The sequence below is a fragment of the Annulohypoxylon maeteangense genome (genome assembly GCF_022496945.1).
Source record: "Annulohypoxylon maeteangense strain CBS 123835 unplaced genomic scaffold GGS22scaffold_1, whole genome shotgun sequence".
NCBI classification, from domain to species: domain Eukaryota; kingdom Fungi; phylum Ascomycota; class Sordariomycetes; order Xylariales; family Hypoxylaceae; genus Annulohypoxylon; species Annulohypoxylon maeteangense.
The window spans coordinates 3,989,058-4,007,507 of record NW_025953248.1 but is presented as its reverse complement, the minus strand read 5'-3'; the positions used below and the strand labels follow the sequence as shown (position 1 = coordinate 4,007,507).

The 18,450-nt window shown below is 45.9% G+C and overlaps 6 protein-coding genes across 6 annotated transcripts; 4 read left to right on the top strand and 2 right to left on the bottom strand.

The window, feature by feature from the left end:
• The first annotated feature begins 3,927 nt into the window (after positions 1-3,927).
• On the top strand, positions 3,928-5,071 carry GGS22DRAFT_16676 (Pam17-domain-containing protein). Its single transcript, XM_047961898.1, has 2 exons — positions 3,928-4,738; positions 4,819-5,071. The coding sequence occupies exons 1-2, from the start codon at positions 4,069-4,071 to the stop codon at positions 4,917-4,919; spliced, it is 771 nt and encodes a 256-aa protein (XP_047824497.1). The 5' UTR covers positions 3,928-4,068; the 3' UTR covers positions 4,920-5,071.
• GGS22DRAFT_16671 (adenylyltransferase) lies at positions 4,991-6,990 on the bottom strand. The gene is made up of 3 exons (XM_047961891.1): positions 6,967-6,990; positions 6,824-6,875; positions 4,991-6,766 (listed from the first exon to the last, which is right to left on the bottom strand). The coding sequence occupies exon 3, from the start codon at positions 6,687-6,689 to the stop codon at positions 5,223-5,225; it is 1,467 nt and encodes a 488-aa protein (XP_047824496.1). The 5' UTR covers positions 6,690-6,766; positions 6,824-6,875; positions 6,967-6,990; the 3' UTR covers positions 4,991-5,222.
• On the bottom strand, positions 6,970-8,177 carry GGS22DRAFT_151527 (uncharacterized protein). The gene has a single exon (XM_047959500.1). The coding sequence runs from the start codon at positions 7,753-7,755 to the stop codon at positions 7,393-7,395; it is 363 nt and encodes a 120-aa protein (XP_047824495.1). The 5' UTR covers positions 7,756-8,177; the 3' UTR covers positions 6,970-7,392.
• An 800-nt stretch (positions 8,178-8,977) lies between these two features.
• Positions 8,978-9,941, top strand: GGS22DRAFT_184007 (uncharacterized protein; the record flags this gene model as incomplete). The annotated part of the gene is made up of 3 exons (XM_047964145.1): positions 8,978-9,280; positions 9,355-9,415; positions 9,490-9,941. 3 exons carry the CDS (start codon positions 8,978-8,980, stop codon positions 9,939-9,941), a joined length of 816 nt encoding a protein of 271 aa, XP_047824494.1.
• A 2,115-nt stretch (positions 9,942-12,056) lies between these two features.
• Positions 12,057-14,813, top strand: GGS22DRAFT_16659 (helix-loop-helix DNA-binding domain-containing protein). Its single transcript, XM_047961872.1, has 2 exons — positions 12,057-12,850; positions 12,906-14,813. The coding sequence occupies exons 1-2, from the start codon at positions 12,260-12,262 to the stop codon at positions 14,367-14,369; spliced, it is 2,055 nt and encodes a 684-aa protein (XP_047824493.1). The 5' UTR covers positions 12,057-12,259; the 3' UTR covers positions 14,370-14,813.
• A 284-nt stretch (positions 14,814-15,097) lies between these two features.
• Positions 15,098-18,242, top strand: GGS22DRAFT_151522 (Man1-Src1p-C-terminal domain-containing protein). Its single transcript, XM_047959499.1, has 2 exons — positions 15,098-17,026; positions 17,148-18,242. The coding sequence occupies exons 1-2, from the start codon at positions 15,492-15,494 to the stop codon at positions 17,734-17,736; spliced, it is 2,124 nt and encodes a 707-aa protein (XP_047824492.1). The 5' UTR covers positions 15,098-15,491; the 3' UTR covers positions 17,737-18,242.
• Positions 18,243-18,450: the final 208 nt, after the last annotated feature.

The window sequence follows — 18,450 nt, the reverse complement described above, 5'->3', positions numbered from 1 at the left end:
TCAACACGATGAGAGTCTTCAAGCGAAACATGTACAATTCTGCAGTGTACAGGTCCGTCCGCGTGAACTGGATCATCAATCTGCGTGAGCAGTTGAATGACTCGAATATCGTTGTTGAGAAGCGGGTCGTAATGTAATTTCTGCTCCATTTTCCTTGACTTATGAGAATTGTAAGAGTTTGTAGAAACTCAATACGCTTCTACGAACTCGATGGTTCGCGGATATAAAAGTTATCTGTCATAGAAGTGTTTCGTAATTCTTTCCGGATTGGGTTGCAGGGTCGAATCCATCCATACGACCCTAGCCAGGAACTATTATGGGATGGTCTTCAGCTACTCAGCTGGCGCATGGGACCCCAGTTTGGGGTCCGTAGTTTCAGTCAACCCGACCAGTTATGGCATAGACGCATCTTTCGTATAACATCTCATACTAATATTTATAGGGACTTACATAATTATATGGATATCTTGGATTCCAACGAAATTAAGACTCAAGATACTGCCTTAGGAGGTGTACGTACGCCGCGCAGTATTGACCCACAACATTAATACGTTAAAGGGACTGACTCCGTTTAGTTGTTCACTTTGAGTATCGTACCATTAATATTATATTATATAATCCGGGATTCCATAGAAATCTGTCACAAGTGGAAGCTGGCGCATTAAAACCAAAAAGTAAGGTTTAAAAGTGAAAATGTTTTACCGATTTATTACGGGTAAAATGTTATTATACGAGGATTAATGTTAAATATCGTTAATATTAAAATAAATATTATTAAATAATTATATATTATATTATTAAAAATATAATTAATTAAAAAAATATATTAATATATAAAAAAGTTATATATTAAAATTAATACGAAATTATTAAACGTTTAAAATTTAATATAATTTTAACGTTTATTAAATAAATTATTATTAAATAAAAACGTAAAATTTTTTTCGAAAAAAAAAAAATTACGAATTTTAAAATTTTAAAAAATTATTATATTAATTTTAAAATATTATTTTAAATTTTTATATTAATTTTTATTATAAATACGGTATATATAAAAAGTTTAAATTTATATAAACAAATTTACGTAAAAAACTTCGAAAGTTTTTTTTCGCGATAAAATTATAATAAAAAATAAAAAAATATTATACGAAAATATGTAATTATTTCATATTATATCAAATATAAACTAAACCCGAAATTTAATAATAATTTACTCGTTAAACTCTAGTAAATAATCGTTATAACTTAAGCTTTTTTAAAAAGTTTAACCATTAAAGAAAAAAAACTACACAGTAAAAAGTCATTCTAATTTACACGGTCTGAGTAATCATACTATACGTACTTTGCTTCCAAGTTGCAAGGCCTTTTCCGTATAATTCTTTTACTCATACCTTGGTTTTTTTCTTAAACCTTAATCAGGTTATCAATTTTGTAGTGTTAAGAACGACGACAAGTTTGGAGATAGTAACAGGGGTATTTTTGATTACTAAGTGTTCCTTGATTACGTCAGCTAAGCGTAGATATATGAGCTCCCCATCACTCAGGTATATACTTAATAAACCTCTCAATCTGTTTGGTTTGTCCAGATTTGTGCCCTATTGTCATTTATAATTAAGGCTTAGCACTGCTATTCTATCAATTTCCAACACCCTTTTCAACGCAGTTCCAGTTATCTTCTCCTAAGTCCTATCACAATCCGAGATCAACATTTTCCAAGATCCAGACTCCTTTAAGAAAATATACCGGGGACATAACTAACCATTTTACCACTGGCTATGAGACAGGCCGACTAGGATGACTTTAATACGGGAGACTGCTAGCGAATATTCTTTTTCTCGGCTCTGGAAGATCAGTTCCTACCCACGTCCTGTTCTTGATGTTCTCGGTCTGCCGACCACTCTCTATATCCACTTCTTCTTCGCGGGTACAACTGTAACGGCGTAGTTTTGCAGTGGAATATTTTCTTTTTATTCCAAACATAATGTGGAAGGGTGTTGCGAGTAGGACGAGAAAGAAAATCGCTAGTGATATGAAAGCGGCACCAAAAGTCCCAGCGGATCGAAGTCCTCGATGCGACCTGTTGCGCAAAGTGGCTTTGGTCCAAAAGTAGGATCGTATTATTGTGACAGACACATAGATGCCGACTAGGATTTTACCCCAGGTTGGTAAGATTGATAGTAAACCCATGGTATATGCGAGTATGAGTTAGGGGTATGACGATGGTGATGTTTATGATGTTGTTATTGCAGTTAAATTATAGCTTTCAGTTCAAGATCTAGGAACATTTTGTGAAGACTTTATGAGAAGACAAATGGAATTTATTTATTCCACTGTGGAAAGGTACAGGCCATAACTATAGTTTCCCTAAAAATGTGTAAGTTATGTGGCGTCAGCTCGTAAAGTGAGTATGTTAAACTCACTTTGACGTATACCGCCACTGATTACCCAGCTTAAAAGTATATAGCTACAGAGGTATTTACCTAATTCGATTAATATCCTCCTCTTATGTCATCCAGAAGGAGTATGAGGGCTCTTGGATGAAAAGAAACTAAACGTATTCCTCCCTGCAGGAGATAATATCGGGGTAAATATCGAAAGTAAATGCATAATGTTAAATAGGTAACTAGATTTATTTTACGAAAATAATGCCGCAAACGATCGCAGTGATATAACTGCAGAATCACTTATCCCCACCCCTATTGTCCTTTTTGCCCCATAAAGTGTCATCTAAATCATTCCTAACGCGAAGCTCTTTAGATTTTATAGTTTCCGTAACTGTATCCCCTCTTTGCCATCCAATTTCAGGTGCCGTATTGACCGGATCCAGTGCTATGACTTGTTTCGTTAACGTCTTGGAGAAGCCAATGGATTAGTCGTATAGGTGCTAAAATCGACCACCGCATCCAAATTAAAAACCACAATACTCCTACGCGCAATGGCCAGAATATACGCTTGCGTGGAAGTAGAAGCACGAGATAAGGTGATCCCGCGTAACCTAGGAGCTCGCTGTTCAAGGCCATATTCTTGGAAATTTCTACCGCCGCCATGGCCGCAAAGATCCCTGCGATAACCTCGAAAAGTACGAAATTTATGTAGATGAAGGATGATAATGTTCCGAGCAGCATGATTAAAGTATTCTAGTAGGCGAGATAGCTAGAAATTCCTGTGCCGATAACGCGTCTTATGCAGGTGTAGGCAACTTGAATAAGAATGTGTTTGGTTTTGTTTCAATCGATGTCTGCAGGGGCCTTGGCGATATCTGGCTCAACTCGATATTGTGTGTTCAGGTGGGAGAGTAGACGAAGTTCATACATTTGACTTCCTATTTGAAGAAAAGTATTATTACTTATATACCTGTGTAGATATGTTGAAGTTGTGTCCGTCACTAAGCATCGTATATTCAGTTACTATCAAATAATTAATTATGTGATTGTCATCGCTCATTTTTCTGGACTTATTGTCCGATCCTTAGACAATTGTATGTTTGTCAACTTCCAGGTCATTTTCTACGATCCTGAATTAATGGTCTCAAGTCTTATGAATTTATCTTGCAGCTGTCTGTTAGGTAGGTTTTCCAGTTGGTCAGAAAACCCCCCGAGAAAAAACTGTATCTAGAAAAAACTCCTTGTCAGTGCAATCGGTTTTGGGAGGATAATAGTCTGACTATTAGTACCTTGTAGGTAGATTGCAAAGCTAGAATGGTCGTTCATTTTCAAAAATCACATTCCTAGATTAGATACCTAGTAACTAATTGTGAAAATGCCATGATGAAATATCGAAGAGGATGATGAACATCGAATAAATCAGACGCCATTACTAATACAAATCAATATGCGAGTATCCAGAATCCAAAAATGCAAGAATCGGGATATGCAAAGTGGTCCAAGCTTTTCTGGGTGAAAAGCCCCACTGTGGCTCGAGCTTTGAGAATCCTCTTCAACTTAGCCGACGTCAAGCTTCGATATTAGCTTCGACATATCAAACCGACCACGAAAAAAAGCATTCCACTCTAAAACACACCTCTCATTTCATGCACCGTCGTAGAATTGGCGGACGACAACCGATGAGATGCTGGCTCCCGCAACGACAGCGACGCGCGTCGGCGCCCTAGGCACCCGCGGCCTCAAGCTGCAGGTCGCATTCGCGAGAGGGGCAAATGGATGTCCGTACTCCTCGCTGGCCTCGTCCCTAGCGCAGCGCCAACAACAATGCGCCGCGAAGCCGTTCCCCTCGACCCCCGTAAAGACGCAATCAATTGCCAGAAGACCTACACCAGCGGGCGCGCGCATGCAATGCCAATTCGCCGCACCCCGCCGGCACGCCTCGACCACGACGGCCACCTCAGCCGGGGCCCCAGAACCGCCGTCGTCGACGCCGCCGCCGCCGCTCGACTGGAACACGTTCTTCCGGCTGCGCAAGACACGGCGGCGGTTCCAGCTCGTCAGCGGGCTGTTTACCATGGCCGTTGGGGGTTCCGCGGGCGCGCTGCTGCTCGTGAACATGGACATGGACTGGCTGTTGACCAAAGTGCCCATGGACCCGTTCTTCGCGCTCGGCATCATGACGCTGAGTTTCGCGGGTTTGGGATGGCTGGCCGGCCCGAGCTTGGGGTCTGCTTTGTTCTACACGTTCAAGCGCGGGGTCAAGAAGCCGATGGCGGTTAAGGAGTCGGAGTTCTTCGCGCGTATTAAGAAGAATCGTGTGGATCCTAGTAATAGCTCTTTGAGCGGGAATGCTGGTGAGTCTTCTTTTGTTTAAGCGGAGGGAGAATCGAATTGGAAAGAGAATTTGGTTCGCTAATATGGCTACGTCACGCAGTTCCCGATTTCTACGGTGAAAAGATTTCTAGTGTGGCGGGTTACAGACAATGGCTGAAGGACCAAAGGGCATTCAACAAGAAGCGCACGAGCTTCGTCTGAAGGCTAGAGGTTGAAGCTATTTCCGGAGATAGGCTAGGTAGGATGGAGAAAAATGTAAGGAAGGGAACGTGCAACTCAGATACCTTCGCGCTTTTACCGGTTCGTTGGCTTGTTGTTGTCGTCGAGAGGGTACATTTCACCGTAAAAAGTATAAGCTACAGAAATGAATGGGCTGGCGTTCGGCACTGGTACTCTCCCTCCTATGTATCAACAGCAGCAGGAACGGACATGGATGGATTTGGAATGGAATCTCTCTTCCGTATTTGGCCTTGGATTTTTCTATTCATCGTGGGACATACCCAACTATGTGAAAGGCAATGTTTTGTCGACTTCGTGTTTCCAGGCAAGCATTCCGCCTTTGATATCGCCTACGAAGCGTCCTCCGCCCCCATCTAGGCCCATCTCTTTCAACCTCTGAGTTGCTAACTGCGAATCGTTGCCCACTCGACACACGACAAATATTGGTGCATCATCTGGGAGAGATTCTGGTATGTATTCAGGTCTTGAATTTTCGTCATTGGGTGTCAACTTATTGCGAGACTGTAACGTTGAGAATGGGACATTTATTGCGCCTGGTATACTAGCGATGTTAAAGTGTTCTCTTTCCCGTACATCTAATAGCAGATGTTTCTTAGAAGACTGCTTCGCTAGAATATCGTTATACTCTTTAGCAGTAATTCTTTCCTCGGGCTTCAATACGTTGACCGGCGAAGTCACCCCGCAGAACTGGACATAATCCAATGATCCTGAGTTAAGTTCTTTCAGGGTCAACGTCGAGCCAGGAGAACATGCGAAGCAATTAGGTCTTCTACTCCTCATCCTAATAGATCGGAATGGCGTAGAAGAGGTAGCCGAGAACAGAAGTAGGCTTGGATTGACTGGCTCTTTTGGTATCGAAATCGCTGGTTTCCCAGTTCCGGCAGCAATTAGTTTAATAGCTTCAAGGGCTTGTAATACACCCATCACACCCACAACCGGACCTAATATACCGCCTTCGCCGCAGCTAACTACGCTGTCGGCGGGGGGTGGCTTGGGGAAAACGCAGCGGTAGCACGGACCGCCATCTGTAGCACCTTGGGCTGCTGGTGGGTTATTTAAAACGATCAACTGTCCGTCTGTTCGTAGCGCGGATGCAGAGACGAGCGTCTTTTGCAGTAAAACACAGATGTCAGATATTAGGTACCTCGACGTCGGGTGATCTGTACAGTCGAGAACTAGGTCGTACTTGGAAACGATGCTCTCAGCATTTTGAGGTGTCAGATGTTCTCGATGGGGAGCGTACGCCACTTCCGGATTGAGCCCATTGCAGTATTCGATTAAGCTGTCTACCTTCATCATACCAACCCTCGAAGTAGAATGTGCGATCTGCCGGTGCAGATTAGACATTTCCACGGTGTCTCCATCGACGATACCAAGGGTGCCGACTCCCGCGCCAGCTAAATATGCAGCTGCTGGGCATCCTAGGCCTCCGGCGCCGACTATTAATACGGCGGTGGACTTGAGGTTCAGTTGGCCTTTAATGCCGACTGTGGGCAGGATAAGCTGACGGCCATATCGGAGATATTCCTCTTCCCTCAACGGCCATTTCCATTCAGGTAAGTCTTTCGTAGATTCACTAAGATCTGATGTCGAGCCAAGGCCCTGATCGACATCCGCGTGAAGAGTTGGTGACTCGAGCTCGGCCAGTTGCTTGCGCAAATCTTGAAGCTCTTTCTCGGCCTGTACGATCTTGCGCTGGAGCTGCTCAGCTTTGTTGGATACAGAGCCCATTTTTCTCAGAAGGGAGGAATGGCGCCAACCAACCCGCGTGACGACGCTGAGGCTGACGAAGTGTGTAAGGCAAATTCCTAAGATGGTAAGCAGCTACCCGACCGGCCGAGAAATTGCAGGTACTCAGTACTTACTAGGCTAGTGACATAATGCGATGATCCGTACCCCCACTCAGATCAATTAATCCTTGCAAGCCACATGTTAATATTGTACCTCCATCCAGAATAGAAATAGCGAATTGATATTTGCTGCTTCCTGTTTCCTCGAGTGCTCTTACCTGGCTATGAATCCGAAAATTCGTGGGTCTAGATACCACCTAGACTAAATCCCAAATCTGCAAGGACTCCCAGTAGGAGATTCGGGAGGATTTGATTGAAAGGATGCTAATAAATACGTTAAGCACCAGCCGGAGCGGTATGTGGTGCGCGGATGCGGGGTATGAGATCCATATATTATGACATCTTCACTTAAGAATCAAAGGTTCGTTCCGATTGATTTGAATCCTATTCATGGTAAACCAGCGCCTACTCCTAGTAGGCTTCGACATGTTTCCGTATTGACAAAATCATTCCTCACTTTTGAATCCCTCCTAAAACACCGCAAAATGCGCAAAATGCGCACAATAATACAAGGGAGGCATTCCCCGCCTCTCAATCCATCGAAAACTACATGACTATGACCCAAGTGTGCATCTGAGGGTTAATCAATCACGATCTTTCTCCTCGACGGCTGGGTGGTATTCCGCCTTCACAAATTTACCAAAACCCTTCTTGCCCGAGGCTCCAGCTCGATTATCATGGTAGACGACGTCGAACTTGCTGGGATCATCAGCTGTGTACACACTTCGGACTCCGGACTTCTCTGTCGAGGCCGGGGTCCAGGTCTCGGTCGTTCCTGGTACGAGTGGACTGTGGAGCCATTGACGCGGTCCGTTGGGCTTCAGAGCCGATCCGGGTGTCGAGAGTGCGAGTTTCTCCTTGTTGTTGAAGGCGGATGGGTATACTCGACCCGACTGGTGTCCAGGAGCTAAGCCGGCTTGCTGGGCCTTCGCGTCCTTCGCGTACATCCACGTGAGGGAGTTCGGGTCCTTGTCATCACAGGGAACTCCATTGAAGTCGTACTATTTATGTATTAGAAAATGGCTAATAAAAATAAGCGCATAGGAACTTACGAAGGCTTCATTGGTTGGGGTGCGTTTCGACGATGTAGCACGTCGGGGCTGAACGTTGGAAGCCAGCCCGTGTTGAAACCATCGCGTACTGGCAACACGGGCTCCTTCGGGAATATTTAGCAAAATTAAAATATGTTGGAATATTTAAAACTTACGCGAGATGGGTTGCATAGAGCGAAGATTCAGCATCGTGACTTCGTTGCTCTGGGCGGTTGTGCCCAGCTTTTATTTCTTGATCCGATCACATTGCTTCATGGAAAGAATCAGAATTTGATTATTTTTGAGGATGAGGATTCTTTAGTATGTAGGTGAACCGCAGGCCCGGTGGCTGCATTGTTCCCCGTAGATATCATCGTATGAATGCCGACATGAAGCTGTCGTATGCTTTCACGGGTCTCGAGGTGTAAGTCGAAGGAAGCCTGGGGAGGTTCTCCTGGCACGATTTCTGATATATGATCCCTAGTGTTCGACAATCTAGGTTGGGATTTCAGGTCAGAGAATTCTAGTTGAACTTGCTCAAGTTACGATTTATATCAAAATATAAGGATTTGTTTACTGGTCATTTATAGTGCCTATTTTATTATCTAGGTATAGCTATAGTTATGTACGCCCCTAGGTACGGCAGCTGCACTATCAGTTACGAGGACAAGGACTCGGCACCTGCCCAGGCACCGGACTGACCTGTAGCTATAATAGGTGGTTATAGTAGGTAGTTATAGTGACACACTCAGCTATCATAACTTTTGGAACTTTACATTTTAAAGGTTGTCGCGTCGTGCTTTTCCCATCCACGTTTTCGTACTTTTTCATGTCAAGTGAAGACAGAATTGTAGAACCATCCCATTGTTGAATCTATGGATATTTTATATCCATAGATTCCAACAACGTCTTCCTCATGATTCGCACAATTCGCATGATCAATGTGGTGCCCCGCGTCCGCGCGGTTACCACGATTCGCACATCTTTTCACTCACAGCAAGCCAACATCTGCTCTAAGGCAGTTAATTGTCAACGTTTAACCCCCAAAGGTTTCACTCCCTACGATCATGGACTAACCCGCAGCTTCTCATCATCAATCATGCACTCTGAGCTCCTCCACAGTAAGTCAGATGCCAAGATGGAAGTCGGTTTGAAGAAATTCGAGGAGACCGAGATCTTTGATTTTGGGCGACCCATTTACAACGCGCTCAAGAGCACTCTCCAGCATCCAGCCGAACCAAAGGTGATTGGCGCCAAACTTGCCAAAGACATCACATCCATCTGTGAAGCAGGAATCGAGAACGTTGCCGACGTTATTCCATACGTATGGACGGTAATCATTCAGATGTCCCGCCACGTTTCACCGGATCACCCATGGCAAGACTGTTTGGTCCAAGCAGTAGACAATCTTCGCCAGCAAGAAGGCGCTGTTCCTGGCATGGTAAGTCGTCTACTCATGCTCATATCTTATATCTTATACACGTTTCCGAAGCTAATGAAATCTTTAATTAATAGAAAGGCGGACTGTGGAAAGATCTTCCCTATCTTTCCTTGCGCATGAGAGAACTCTGGAATGGTATGAAGCATAACACCTCTATTTTTTTAGCATGTATTTTTTTTTCCTTTTTACTGACAGCATAAAAATTTTAGACCCAACTGAGATTAATGACGAAGAGTTTTCTGAAGAACTGATCGATGACTTCGTTCAGTGGAAGAATCAGAACTCGTTCGCTGCCCGCCTTACGGGTCCGTCGTTTGCTCCGTGGATGACTTTCCCCATCTGGCAACTCCGTGACGCACTCGAACAGCAGCCGGCGAAAGGTCCGCTGCAGGAATGCCGAGTTTGGGTGGCATGCGAGTGGATACTCCGCCGCGCAGAACTAATCTTCGAGGTTATGACCTCGGGTGATGGTCCGGACGATGCGCTCAAGACAGGTCCGCTCTGTGGCGAAGGTATTCCTCAGCTCAGCATCGAACGATGGGACTTCTGGAAGAAACGACTCGGCGAGATTGCCGCCGACGCCGAGAACCTGAAGCTCGAACGTCCTATCCTCGGTCGAATCTCCGACACCATCGAGAGAATGGAAGCTGTTCAGAAGTAGGATACCAGGGCTAAGGAGTAAAATGAAACAGTTAGGAAGCAAATGTGTTTTATTCCCTCTAGCAGGTTAAGGGTCATAGGACATAGGTCATAGGTCATAGGTATATAGTGCCTAAAGACAAAAGGATTACCTCATAGTTGTTTCTTAACCAATGCGTAGCCGATTGGCTACTACATTTCGAACAAGCAGTTGACAGATCTCCGAGGTGATGAATAAGTTGACTTACTAACTAATCGGGCGTAGATTGGTTTATAGACCATCGGGACCGATTGACTGATTCTGAATGGCTCGACAACTATAGCAGCGGCGGCACCAACAACTTATTGGATGGCATACGAAGACCCGCACGCCTAATTAACCCGTCCAGTGTTATTTTTCAACGATCATAAAAGTTTTTAACTTCGCATCGTCGTCTTTTACATCTCGCTTTGTTCATTGCCTTCTTAGGTATGTGTGGAAACTTTTTACAAATTAGAGAAGTCCGGAATATTTACCTGTCAACCTGTAGTTTGCAGTGGATCTCCTGGGAAAAACGGACGATCTAGGATCTGATCTATTTGGGCAAGCCGATCAAGGATTTAATCGACGCTGAACCATTCCCCGCTTGCCCTCGCTTCCCGGCTTCCTGCCCTTTATGGATGGTTAACCGCCACCGACCCCCACCTAAGTACGGTGGGTGTGGCCCGTATTCTACGAGCCTCTTATGCTCTCATGGGTGAGAGAGGTGGGAGACGTCAGCTGGATGCTGGATGTGAACCGGATGTAAATGTACAGAAGGCGTCGAAGGCTTCACGGGGAACTTACCCGCCATAATCTAGGTAACAAGCAGCTTAGTATCCAGAGAGCTTAGAAGAGCTATAGTAGCTATATATGCATACATACCGTTCCATCGAAACAATATCCGCTGCAGTTGTTCACTATTCTAAACTCTACGTAGTACGTAGGTAGTATACTACGGAGCAAAACGGGTCCAGCTGGAAATGTCGTTTCTTTTACGTACTGAGAACATGCCCCTAAGGGTCCCTGGCAAAAGAGGCCGAACAGTGGAGTTTAAGGGTTTTGAATAATAGTACAGCGTAGAAAATTTCCAAAATTGACGGCTTAGCTAGCTGCCTTAGTTCACTAACCCGGATTTCGAGCAAGGTCAAGCTAGACGCCACCGAGCTGCCGAGTCAGGCCGACTGTCAGAATTCTTCGAAGGAGCCTTAGGAGGGTTGGTAGACCAGAGAAGTGAGACAACCCTTGCGTATTGGTGTGCGACCCGTGACGTTTTCCATCTAAAGAAAAGAAGCACTGAGAATACGTAGGTATACGGGTATATATATGAGAGGGGCAATAGATTAGATTATTATAAAAAGCCGTTGCCATTACCGTTGCTTTGGTGTCTCAAGGTTTAGGATGCATTGCATTTCGTACTACGGAATACCTCCATGCACCTGTAACATCTGGACCCTAGCCCTGAAGGTACCTACCTACTTACGCAGTACTGCGTGCTGCCAGGCTGCGTAGTAGGGATACTAGGTACCTATTTACAGAGGAGCGGGGAGGGGAGTTCTGGCCCTTAACCTTGTAGCTGCATGTGCAACCCCGGCTGGCGCTGAGACCGTCACCTGCTCACTGCGAACGGCTTAACTTTCGCTAACCCAGCTAGCCTTAGAGGAAAAATAACCCCGGTCGTTTCCATTTGGACTAACCCTATGGCTGACCAGTAAATTGATCCCAATGCAAGAATTCCCCCCACCATCTACCTAGGTACTCGCGGTCTTGTCCTCACTCGCCTTTTTCCTGTCGGGAGTCAAAGTCACCTGGCCTCGAAAGGAAACTTGCTATTGTTCAAAGAATTATGCTGGATTCAATGAAGTTTCATACTAATAATCCTACGATTTTGCTACCGCACCTAAGTAGTTATTAGCTTCTCTACCTATCCATCTAACTCGGTCAGCGACTACATATCCAAATAGCCCATAATAGATCGAACCATCGCTTGCGAGTCTTTCCTACTGCTAGTGGGCTTTCGGCAGAAACCGCCAACTCCTCTTCCGCGCACGATTTTACTTCCTCTACTAGAGATGTGTTGATCAAATCCTTCCATACGTTTCACGCTGCGCGATCGCAGTATCAACGACAGCTACCATAGCGACGTAATAACAAGAAATAAGAATATCGGTTGAATATAGAATAATCAATTTGGGCACATTGGCTCCCATCGAAAAAAACCACAAATTTTAGGTTTGCGATTTCGATTTCGATCTCGATCTTGGCGACAAATATAAATTTTTGCTTTTTGGAAAACGGCTTAGCGACCGTCATTGCTCAATATGGCCATGATGGACCCGGGCGCTTGGAATGGGCAAGACCAGACACTATCTTCGACAGGCGAAGATGACTTCCAACAATTTCTCGAGATGGGAGGGATGTCTAATTTGGGGGACGGGTTACAATTCGATTTCCAAGACTTCGGGAGTAATAATGGTTCTTCGATGATGCACCAACAACATGGTGATTCTATAGACACTCCCATGAGTAACTCGGATGTCCCGACAATTATCGCAAGGAACGATATGGGACAACAGAGCCAAATGTCCCCGATGACATCTGCTCCGAGTCACTCAGGAATCCCGTCGCAGATGATGCCTCAACATCATACACCCTCTGATCCTATCTCCGAGATAGATGCGCAAATCCAGTTTCTACAGCAGCAAAGGCTTCAACAGCAAAGGAGGCAACTTGCGGAGCAGCAGAGGCAGTTCCACGAACAACAAGCAGCTTTCTACGCCCAGCAGAGAAATATGGTGCCGCCAACCCCGCAGAGCCTCGAGATTCAGGCTGCGAATCAATTTTTTGTCCAGCAGGACCAGGCGCATTCCTCTGGCATGTTTGATGGATATCATCTTAAAGAGCAACAAGATGTAAGTTGACCACTTCAGTCTCAGCTTTAGGTTTTCATCGCTGACCGTCTAACAGATGGCCTTTACTCCGCTAGTTTCTCCTGCGGTGACCCCCCTTGAACCTCATTTTCCAGTCGACCCTGCATTTACTCACTCGGGGCCCTACTTTAGTCCCTTAACATCTCCCGCGCTACACGCGCAAAATGAGTCGACGACTTTTGATCACAGGAATTCGGGCCAGACCACCAATTCCCCCGTAGAAATGGAAATCGAACCCTCACTATCCACTAACAGCACAGTGAACTTATCGAAGAAAGTCCGAAAGAACAATGCTACTAAGGCCAGAAAACCAAATGTTCGACAGTCTCCAATCACAAAACCTCAAAGACGGAAAACTGCTTCAACCCCCATAATGAATGCTCAGGCACTGGGCGAGTTGACTGAATCTTTGGCTGAGAGCTTGGAACACCCACCGAAACCGAAATCAGTCTCGGCAACATCTACCGAGGAGTCAGAAAATGCCTCGGTGTCTCCAGAAGCCCTTTCAGATATGCCGCCTCCGCCGCTCCCTCTGCCTCGCTCAGCTAGACAGTCTCCGTACATTCAGCCACAGAGCAGCCAACCAAATCAAACCAACGGCAATGCGGCACCTTTAGCGTTGCCAGGCTCTCTAGCTGGTAAACCGTCGCCCGCGACCCCGGCCTCGCTATTCAGGATTTCGCCAAAGAGCAAGTCGGCTGATTCAAACAATCCGGAGCAAACCGGTTCTGAACATATAGAAAGCTTTGAGCTTCCCGAATCCGTCAATTTCTCGAAACCTGACCTCCCATCGATTGATACTCGACAACCAACCAAATCACCTGCCGAAGTCGAGACGGCAAAGACTTCTAATTTCCAACCACTTCCATCTCCTGTTCTCCCTAAGCCTACACATTCGGCAACAGCATCCGCAACCCAGAGTCCTCAACTTACACCCAAATCGGGAACCCCTAATTTGAGAAAAACTCCACTTATAGCTCCGAGAGGGCCTAAGAAGAGGGCGAGTATCAGTTCAGTATCACCAGCTCTTCGACCAAAAATATCGCCCAGTATCAAGCCGTTGCTCCCAGGGACGCCTGGATTATCTGCCGAAGATTCTGCTTCAAGGTTACTAGCATCTAAGTCAAATTACCAGAACATATTAGAGGGCAACACTGTACCCGGAGTTTCATACCCGAGCGAATTGTCGACCAACTTAACATCAAAACGAACTTCGCATAAGATTGCGGAACAAGGTCGTCGGAATCGCATTAACTCGGCACTTCAGGAAATTGCAACCTTGCTGCCGAAGAGCGTGACGAAAGACCTGTGCGAGGGTGATGGAGAAGGCGGGAACGGAGATAAGAAAGACGGCAAACAATCGAACACACCGAACAGCAAAGCTAGCACAGTGGAGTTGGCAATCATATATATTAAACAACTACAACAAGAAATAGCAGAAGCGAACAAGAGAGCCGACGAAGCCGAAAAGAAGCTCGAAGAAAAAGCAACGGTGAGTTGACACTAGTGGAAAGGTCAAGGCCGAAAGTCATGGCTATTTAATTACCTACTAAAAGTTAGTATGTTGGTCTGGTTTTTACATATCTTACTGGCGCACCGGCTTGCCCCTATTGATAGAGAGCACTTCACGAGTCGACATAGTTACGGGAGGAATATAATATGAACCACCGCTAGCTAGTTACTATCTAATGAAAGCTACAAAAATATATGATCATATATGATTAAGGGATTTAGAATTGCATATTGAGGAGGAAGATGGTTATTTGTCGGAGTAAAGCATCATCACGATCTAAGTATCAGGGGCTTTGAGGAACAAAAGCATTTGTATTGTATTTACGTGGTATGTACTTGTTACAATATTTGGACATCTAGATTCAGGGTTGATATTAATTCGCCACATGTGGATGATAGAAATACCCAGCTGGAAATGAGATTCATTCAATCACCTATAACTTTCGAGGTGATCCGTTAGATGTCTTCGCTCCAATCAATATTGGAACCTCTCATTCTGGCGATGATGCCTAACGAATATTTGATTACTACGAATATGATTGGTCGAGGAGAAACGTAGAGGTTGCCAATTTGGAGAGGTACCTAGGTATTTCCCGATAATCTTCCGTTGTTGGAACTCACACCTGCCTGACCTGCCTGCTCGGCTAAGGTGGAGCCAAGATTTAATGTAACACAGCGACCTTCTTTTAGTTCTATGTTTTCTGTTGCCACTGCAACCGGATTTCCACTTTCCACTTGAACTCTTTCATCAACACAATCAATTATCTCCCCCCCACCTTAATACTTTTTTCACTTTTGCGCGTAATTTTTTTCTATTAATTTCAATATCGCGTCGGCGAATCTGCTCAGCTCATAGCATATTTATGCGGTGAGCTTGGTATACGTCCCGACTTCAAGTTTTGACGTCATTGAGGACTGCGTCATTGCGCCCCAGTCTATTCTACGTGGCCAAGACGTGTCTTGCTGTGCTTATCAGGCGTTTCTCGATACAGGCCTCGGCTGCCTAGTTTGCATAAGGGCAAGAAAAAAAGGGCAATTTTACTATTCCCAATATTTAACCACATCTTTCGTGCATGTTTGAGTGTGCGCGATTATCCATCAACTATCCACCATGTCCGACACAGAGAGCCTTGATTATCTCCAGCCGGGATTCGACGCGAGGAGCCTAACAGTTCCGCGTTTACGGTCGATTCTGGTTGCTCACAATATTCCATATTCATCAAGTTCGAAGAAGAGTCAACTAGTTGAAATTTTCAATGAACAGGTTTTACCCCAGTCAAAGAAGATATTAGCAGCACGTGCGCGAGCGAAACGCTCAAGCAAAGGAATTGTCGATGCGGAACCACAAAGCAGTAGCAATCCCTTTGAAGAACATGAAGAACTTGCACCGCGCCCTATGACACGCCGATCAAGATCACCAAGGAAAGTGTCAAACAGACTCAAGACCGAAGAGCCCGAAGATTTACCAATGCCCCCACGAACACGAACACGAACAGCTAGTCCCACAAAACGAATGCCGCGAGCCTCAAGCCGTCCCGTTCAGGCCTCAGATACAGACACTGCTCCGGAGTACGATGGTAATAGGATCATGAGCAAAGTTCGACGAGCTGCGCCTAAGATTAAGAAGGAAGAGTCAGACGAAGGTCTCTTCCGACGCACCTCAGACGTCTTTACCAACGACAATCCGTTCCAAAGCGGTAGTTCTCCATCAGCTGCAGATCGAACCCCAAGCGTTCGCAGAAGAACAGCAGGTGGTGACAAATCTCGGAGCACTAGCAGCGGTACGCGACGACGAACAGACGTGCGGACAGAGGTTTATACTGCCCCTGCCCCTGCCCTTGCTCCTAAGGAGGAGCGCTTTAGCATGCCTAGGAGCTTTGGTCCTCCGATACCCCAAAGAACGATTTTAAAGTCGGTTGAACCACCTACACTCGAGGCCGGTGAAGAATTTACCCCAGAAGAGCAGCTTCAGCTTTCTGCTGAGGAAGCAGAGCGTGGATATTCCCCGGTCGCTGATTCTCGACAATCTCGTCAGTCTGGCGGAACTGGTTGGGGTACGGTATTCTCCGTACTATTAGTTACGCTCGTAGCCGTCTATGGCGGATGGTACCGACAGGAGAAGATCGCCGTGGGTTACTGCGGAGTCGGCCAATCTGGAAGCTCAATTCCTAACGAGATCGAGACGCCAGAATGGGCGCTGTCCGTTCTTCCACCCGTAATCACAATTCCGCAATCTTTCATAGATACTGTGTCGCCTGACTGCGAGCCATGCCCCCTTCATGCTTACTGTTACACAGACTTCTCTGTCCGATGCGAACAGGATTACATTCTAAAGTCTCACCCTCTAGCTCTTTGGGGCATCGTTCCTCTACCACCAACTTGCGAGGCCGACGGCGCAAGAGTTCGTCGTGTTAAAGCTGTTGCTGATAAAGCAATCGAAGAACTTCGCGAACAAACTGGCAAGTATGAATGTGGTGAACCCATCAACGAGGAAGGAGAAAGGCTGGAAACGCCGGCAATCGAAGAGCAGGTATTGAAGGAGATCATCAACAAGAAGAGAAGCAAGAAGATGAACAACCAGGAATTTGAGGATCTCTGGGGTTCTGCGCTGGGTGAGATTAAGACCAGAGAAGAGGTCCAGGTTGAGTAAGTCGACTATTCCATAAACAATCCGTCTTATATTTCCCTCATAAAAGAGGATGAATGTACCATATGTTAAAACAAGGTCTGACTGTTTGACTAACCAGAGTTCCTATGGCTACCATAGAACCACCGATTCCGGAGGCATTCCAAACACCTACCTCTCGTCCACCTCTCTCGCTCGAATTTCACTCACCTGCGCCCTCCGGCGGTCAGTCCGGCTCGGGTTGGCAAGATATCGATTCCATATTAGTGCTGTGACCGCTTTTATCTTGACAGCCATCTACGCCCGATACCGCTACAGAGCTATCCGAGCAGCCGCTGCGCAAGTGCCAGCCCTGGTCGACATTGTGCTCGAGAGACTGGCGAACCAGAAACAACTAGGAGATGAGGGTATCGACGATCCGTGGCTGTTCCTCCCGAACCTACGCGACGACGTCTTGAGATCGGTCCATTCGCTTTCGCAGCGCGAGAAGATATGGCACCGAGTCCGCGCCGTCGTCGAACAGAACAGCAACGTCCGGACCGGTCAGCGCGAGGGCCGCAGCGGCGAGATGGGCAGAGCTTGGGAGTGGATCGGCCCTATCGCGGGCGATCCCAGTAGCAGGCGGCGGAGAAGCAATCGCGTCTCATACGGTCCGGACACCAGCATAGAGTCGCCGGCAGGAGTAGACGCACACCATCAGAAGTGGGATGAGACTCGTCCGATTTACTAATTAAATCCTGGATACATGAGTAATTTGGGATGGGTTTCTGAGAATGCGTCCGTGTAATGGATGGGATCGGCGAAGGAGGGGATAAGTCTAGAGGCGTTAAGGCGGGTTTGGGTTTGGGCTATTATTCCCCTTTCCCCTTTTACGTGGGTTGCTCTTCGTGTGTGTTCTTCGCAGACAGCCGTGCTATGTGCAATTAATTCCATGGCATCTTTTTTTCTTTCTTTTGTAAACGAATAAGCAAATGAAGAAATAGTGTACTGGTACTTGTTTAATATGTCACACTACATCCATCCATCCATTCATCAGTTGTTTGATTTGGGATTATTCGATTTTATTCGATACTTTCCTATTTGACTACTCTCGTTCGTGGTATGAAGTCTGGGTAAATAAAGCAAGACATGGGTATGGCTTGTTAGACTTATTGTTGTTTAGATCTAGGGCTGGTGATTTAGTCGATGACGCGGATTTCGTTTCGTTTCGAAACGGGTTTATTAGGTAGAGTGCAGGGTGGGTGGGCGACGGAGGGGAGGGGGGACGGAACGCCACCACCACCACCACCACCACCACCATCGCGGGAGTCCGTGGGCTTTGTATGAGGAATCAATCAATCAATCAATCAATCAGTCGACTAGCTGGCGTTTTATCGATTTTAATCAATTTGTTCTGCAATATCTTGCTCTGCCCTGCATTAGCTTCTTTTCCCTCTTCTTATTT